At 32.6% G+C, this 6,608-nt stretch overlaps 1 protein-coding gene across 1 annotated transcript; it reads left to right on the top strand.

Annotated features, from left to right (window-relative positions):
- The first annotated feature begins 1,907 nt into the window (after positions 1–1,907).
- LOC111904217 (QWRF motif-containing protein 2) lies at positions 1,908–5,002 on the top strand. The gene is made up of 6 exons (XM_023899998.3): positions 1,908–3,627; positions 3,703–3,822; positions 3,964–4,080; positions 4,182–4,271; positions 4,369–4,476; positions 4,563–5,002. The coding sequence occupies exons 1-6, from the start codon at positions 2,311–2,313 to the stop codon at positions 4,611–4,613; spliced, it is 1,803 nt and encodes a 600-aa protein (XP_023755766.1). The 5' UTR covers positions 1,908–2,310; the 3' UTR covers positions 4,614–5,002.
- The last annotated feature ends 1,606 nt before the right edge of the window (positions 5,003–6,608 follow it).

The raw sequence follows: 6,608 nt of genomic DNA, 5'->3' as shown, positions 1-6,608 counted from the left end.
ATAAAGCAAAGGTCCCATGGCTACAAAGGAATCTCAAAAAGCTTTCTAAAGTTTCAACTCTCTCACCACTTTTCCCATGCTTGTAGACATAGGCCCTATTAAACCTTCTATATTTTATGTATGACACATATAATATCTTATTATTAAATGTCTTATCTTTTTCCATAAATATATAAGGAATAATATTCGGGTAGGGTCGGGTTGGAGGCAAGAAAGAGTTGAAACTAGGCTATCGATTTCCATTTGGACGTTTATTTAGGTGCTAAAAGAGTACACATCTTCCTAATATAGGTAAGTATATTTTCATTATTAAATAATAAAAAAATACTATATTACTTTGTATTTGTATTTTGTACTCTATTAGTTAAGGTATTTCCTTTTAAAGTTAATTATTGTATTATTAGTAGCATTTGAGCAAGCGATTAAGATTCATAAAGATGTAATATTTTGCTAATTATATATCATGTCATTCGATTTTAAACGTGTTGTTTTTGGTCTGATGTTCGAGTCAATATATCTTATTATTATTTTTTTTTGTTTATATATATATATATATATATATATATATATATATATATATATATATATATATATATATATATATATATATATATATATATATATATATATATATATATATATATATATATATAGAGGATGTGTGCTCATTTAAACGGTGATTATAAATAGTTATTTTGACGAAAAGTTTTTACGGAAAAATAATTATTAAACTTTATTATTAGTTATTATGTAATAAAATATCTATCAATTTTAAATAAAAAATATTTGTTTATACCATATATCTATGTTGCATCTTTATACTATTGATGTAAATTAATTGATACTGGTGTGTAGTTTAACAAATATAAATTAATTTATATATATTAAATTAATATTTTAAAATTTTCATTTTGTTCCAAATAGAATTTTTAATATATTTTTTAATTCAAGTCTTCAAACTTCTCGTAAGTATTAAAAAATTATTTATACATAATTGATTTGTATAAAAAACTTTGTAATTTATAGCTCTTAAAATTCAAGATATGACTAATATGCTTTATAATATAGTATAAGATATACAAGATGTTTAACATATATATATATATATATATATAGTTATTTTTATCATATGAACTTTTTCTTAAATTTCCCATGACATAACACACAAATGATTTTAAAATTATATTTATAATTTAATTAATTAATTTATAAAAAATACAATTCTCAATACGATTCGCGACACGAAATGACATGAACATGATATGAAGATGAACAACTTTAAATTGATTATTTTGACGTCTCAACCCATTTTTATATATGTTATTGTTGATATTTCTATGTTATTATTTATGACTAATTTATAATGTTAGCCGTTGGCTTAAAAAAATATTTTACATAACAACCTCATGGAATAAATGTATAAAAAGTATAATTCTTTCTTTAAACATATCACATGGAACTAAAAGCTAGAAAGCAATACGTCTTTATTCTTTATACCATATACTCATTCTTTTTAATTTTCATATATACACATTAATAGATTAAAAGTATTTAACATCGTTTCTTTACAAAACGGATGTAAGAAGAATGACCACGGAATACACAAAACTTTTAAGAGTTGTTTCTGCTAGAAAAAAAACTTATTTTCGAAAGGGATTCCGCCACAAAATCACTAAACTGACAGATTTACATTAAATTCGTAATTATCAGATTTTGTGATGGATTGCTAACAGATTTTTGATGGATTTCTATCGAATTTACGATAGACTTTCACTAAATTTATATTTGACAAAAAAATTTGAGAGATAACTATAGTAAATCTGCCCTGGGTCTTTACCAATTATTTTCATAAACCATTACAAAATAAATAAAAACAATTTTTTAGCGTCAAAAAGAATGTAAATAAAATTAAAAGTAACTAAAAACAAGAAAAATATTATTTGTTTAACGTAACGTTTCTCCAAAGATTCACAAAACCCCAAACTCACCTCCAAAGATGCACCAAAGCTTCTCTCTCTCTCTAAAAGGAAATAAAGAAATACTTTTTCTCTCTCTTAAATCTTCAGCTTAAACAGTGTACGGTAGCTACTATTTTGTGGGTTTCTGATCAATTTACTGAAAAATTCTGAAAAATGTGGGAATTCCGACTACCCATTAACGGGGTTTGAATTACAATGGTGTTTCTTGATCTTTCTGTTTCAGGGGTTTTCTTGTTTTGGAGAAAAACAGGTTTTTCTTGATCTTTTCATGGCGTAAATCGACAATGTGAGGTGAGTTACTGAAATTCCTTCTGGGTTTGATTTTTCATCGATGATGGTGGCTGCCGTTTCTGAAACTACAACCAGAAATCAAACAACAAGACCTCCATTGTTGCCTTCGGAAAAAGATAATGGTATCAGTATTACTACCCCTAATAAGTCAATTAGACATAAACCACGACAAGTTTCTTCAAGATACCTTTCTCCTTCACCTTCAACTTCTTCAAATTCAAATTCAATTTCAAATTCAAATTCATCATCTCTACCCACATTACGGAGGTCGCCTTCCCCTTTAATTTCAAGAAATTCAACTACTCCGGCACCAAAACGGTCGGTTTCCGCTGACCGGAGACGACCCATCAGGGCGGATCTTACGCTGAAACCCAACAATGCCGGTGGTGGCGCCGGAGAAACGTTGTCGGCAGCTACTAAACTTCTGGTTACATCTACGAGAAGTTTATCTGTGTCGTTTCAAGGCGAAGCGTTTTCTCTACCGATTAGTAAAACCAAAGTAACTCCACAATCCCCAAATTCAAATACAGTAAGAAAGGGTACCCCTGAAAGAAAGAGAACTCCGACTCCCACCCCTATGAGAACGACGGTTGACGGCGGCGGAGGAGATCATCTCGAGAACACTAAACCGATAGATCACCACCGGTGGCCTGGCAGAATCCGGCAAGCAAACGTCACCGTTTTATCGAAAAGTTTGAGCTTGGATTGTGGGGTTGAAAAGAGCAAGATAAACTCTTCCGGGAATGTAATTAGACCTTCTTCACACCAATCGAATCTTGATTTTGAACATTCAATCGATCTTTTAAACCATTTTCAACAAAACCCAGATGGGAATTCATTCAAAGATTCCGATACAGATAGCGTATCATCTGGTAGCACTTCAGGAATTCAAGAAAATCGTTCAAGAATCGGGCCTAGAGGGATTATCGTATCACCAAAATTTTGGCAAGAAACTAATAGTAGAATAAGGAGATTACAAGATCCAAGTTCACCACTTTCAACAAGCCCAAAATCAAAACTCATAACCCCACAAAAACTTTCAATCTCTAAAAAATTCTTGCCTGAAAGTAGTCCATTATCATCACCACGAACAATGGCTTCCCCAAATAGAATGCGCCCATCATCACCAAGTAAGTTTATAGCATCACCAAGAACACCTGGTTCAAAAATTAGTAGTAATTTTAGTGAGACACCATCGGTGCTTAGTTTTGCTGTTGATGTTCGAAGAGGGAAAGTAGGTGAAAATCGGTTTTTTGATGCACATTTGTTGAGAATTTTATATAATCGGCAATTGCAATGGCGATTTGTGAATGCTAGAAGTGAAGATATAGTGTTGAAGCAGAAACATAGTGTCGAGGTATGATATAAAATTATAAATTTTAGTTTTTTGATTTTGTGTTTGTATTTTGATGTATCATTTTTTTTTGTTTAGGAAAATTTATGGAATGCGTGGATTACGATATCGGATTTACGTGACTCCGTGACTAAAAAAAGACATAGGTTGCAATTATTGAGACAAAAATTGAAGTTAGCATCTATTCTTAAGGCACAAGTAAGTTTATTTAATAATGTGAAAATCTTGAAAATATTATAGCGACAAATTTAGTGACATTGTCCAATTCAATAGTAGCGTTGAGCGTAAACTTATGTTCTTTTCAAGAAACTAATTACTATTTTCTTGAATAAATATTAGATTATTTTTCTTGAAGATTGGGGATATTTAGATAAAGATCATTCAATATCATTACTTGGAGCCATTGAAGCTTTGAAAGCAAGCACACTTCGTCTTCCCGTTGGTGAAGGAGCAAGTGTACGTGTTCTTCTTCCATTTTCAACGTCATTTTACATGTTTTTTCAAGAATTCAACAACATTTATTTTTTTTTCTTTAATAATAATCTTGATTTTGTTAGGCTGACCTCCAAAGCATCAACGATGCCATAAATTCGGCACTCGATCTCATTCAAGCAATGGGTTCATCAACAAGATCACTTTGTTTGCAGGTATTTTAGTTATAGCGTTCTTGTTGTTTTTTTAAGACAGAACAAAACAGGTTGTACTGTGACTGATATCAGTGGGATATGAAATTACAATTTTCAGGTTGAAGAAGTGAATGTTATGGCGGCTGAGCTTGCAAAAGTGGCTGCAAAAGAGAGAGCTTTGCTTAGGATTTGCAAAGATTTCTTGTCAATTTTATCGACTCTCAAAGTAAATTATTATTATTATATAAAATATATGAAAAGAAAGGTTTCTTGACGGATTTTTGTTGCTAATTACGATTATACCCTTGACAGGTGAAGGATTGTAGTTTGAGAACACATATGTTGCAAACGTGTCGTGCTTAAAGTGAAGTTATTTTGACAATCATTACCCCTAACATTACTTGAAAACTATCAACGCATTAAGTAAGTAGATGATTTTCCACTTTCCCCTTTTGTGGTTTATTTTATTTTTAATTTTAATTTTTTTTTAAATCTTTTGGTGGCGGAGGGGAAGAAACAGAGGCGTTGTTTGTGTCTTGTATCTTCCTAATCGATGTAAATGTATATATGAACATATGAAAATATATGTAATTTTACCAATTCTTTTTAGGTTCTTTTGTGATATTATGAGCTCTTGGGCTTTGTTTTGTTTGTGATGTAAATAAATTGAATGATGCAAGTGTTATACACAATGGATAAAATTGCATATGTGAACCATTAATGATATAGTAAGTTTTGACCTTATATGTTAATTTCATTTGTATTTTATTATTTGCATGTTCAATGAGTATAATTATGAAAATAGCTATAAAAGAATAGGTCAAAGGGATTAAACTTTATTTAAAGTATGCTAAAAGTAACAATAATTTGTTTTTTTACTAGGACAAAACTGTAAAAATGGTCTCTGTGGTATGCATTTTTTTGGGGTTTTAGTCCAAACCACGATTTTTTTGGATTGGTGGTCTTTTTGAGCTAGTTTTGTTACGTTTTTGGTCTCTCTGTAAACTGAAATGACTTTAATACCATTGGGTATTTATTTTCTATTTTTAAATTCATTTTTAAAAATTTAATTATTATTTATTTATTTTAATTATTAAAAAAATTTGAATGCCTCTCTCTCTCTCTCTCTCTCTCTCTCTCTTAACCTCTGGCCAAAGAAGAAGATATGTGACCTTCACCAGCGATGGCAACCCTCCTTCCCTTCCCTTTAATTTCATCAACTCCGGCTACCAAACACCTCCTGTCCGGCGCAACTACTGTTGCTCTGCTTCCCTGCGTTTGTGATTACCGGAGAAGAGAAGAGGATCCACAAGGGTTGTCGAAAAAGGGCAATAATCTTCTGCTGGCTAAGCCCTCCTCACAACTGATTAAACACCACCGCAATCATCCCGTATGACAGTTGCACCATCGAAGGTTGGAGTACCGAGAGAAGCAGCTCACCGGAAGAACCGACTGCTCTTCCTTCTTCCACCGATTGCAGTCAACCTCTCACTATTTGTTGTCGTTCTGTTATGATTCCCCTTTTGGACCATCGATCACGAACAAATAGACCAAGAAGGAGCTTGTCGGAGCTCCTTATCCTTTTTCTCCTCTATTCGCTCACTATTTACTGCCGTTTCACTTTTTGAAAACCTAATTTTGACAATTACGATGCACAGGGCTTGATATAAACATATCTGAGACTTGCTGAATCCATCGATCGTGAGTCTTACAGAGTTGATTTCTTCACCTAGGGCTTGATATGAAAATATCTAAGAAGGGTTTCAGATGACGACAAAGATGGATATGTTTAATCAGATTTTTCGAAGACTTGATTTCATCATTGAAGAATGGCAAAAAAAAATTGACATCGAGAATCAAAGTGGGTTTTGGGTGTGAAGACACCATTGAAGCATTATCTGTTAGTGAGGTGAATTATGGGTGAAACGACCCGAAAATACGACCCAAAAATTTCGTTTTCAACATAACCAAAAACCATAATCTGAGTGTCATATCATAAACCATACATGATGTATCTCAAAATAATAATAAAAACACTGTGCGGAAAACTGTATCATATCCATGTCATATAGAAATCAAGAACCAAATCATCTCCCAGGATAAAAGCTGAAGCTGTGGTGTGTGCGATGCCATCATCCCGAGCTCTTCCCTCTACAAGCGGAAGTACCTGAAACCCAAACTGAAACTGTAAGCACGAAGCTTAGTGAGCTCCCCCAAATTACCACATACCATACAATAATATATCAAGCACATACGGGGCCTTGCCCCCTCCATCGGACCGAAGTCCGAAGCTGACTGACTGGGACCTTATCCCCTACATCAGACCAAAGTCCGAAGCTCACATCAGACCAAAGTCCG

The sequence above is a fragment of the Lactuca sativa genome, chromosome 7 (genome assembly GCF_002870075.4).
Source record: "Lactuca sativa cultivar Salinas chromosome 7, Lsat_Salinas_v11, whole genome shotgun sequence".
In the NCBI taxonomy this organism is placed as follows: Eukaryota; Viridiplantae; Streptophyta; class Magnoliopsida; order Asterales; family Asteraceae; genus Lactuca; species Lactuca sativa.
Note: the sequence above shows the minus strand (reverse complement) of the source record. Positions and strands in the feature narration are given on the sequence as shown.

Excerpts from the sequence above, each read along its gene's own strand:
- LOC111904217 (XM_023899998.3), top strand. The coding sequence starts at position 2,311 with ATGATGGTGGCTGCCGTTTCTGAAACTACAACCAGAAATCAAACAACA. Across the intron at positions 3,823-3,963 it reads CATCTATTCTTAAGGCACAA|ATTATTTTTCTTGAAGATTG; the intron begins GTAAGTTTATTT and ends AATAAATATTAG. Across the intron at positions 4,272-4,368 it reads CAAGATCACTTTGTTTGCAG|GTTGAAGAAGTGAATGTTAT; the intron begins GTATTTTAGTTA and ends TACAATTTTCAG.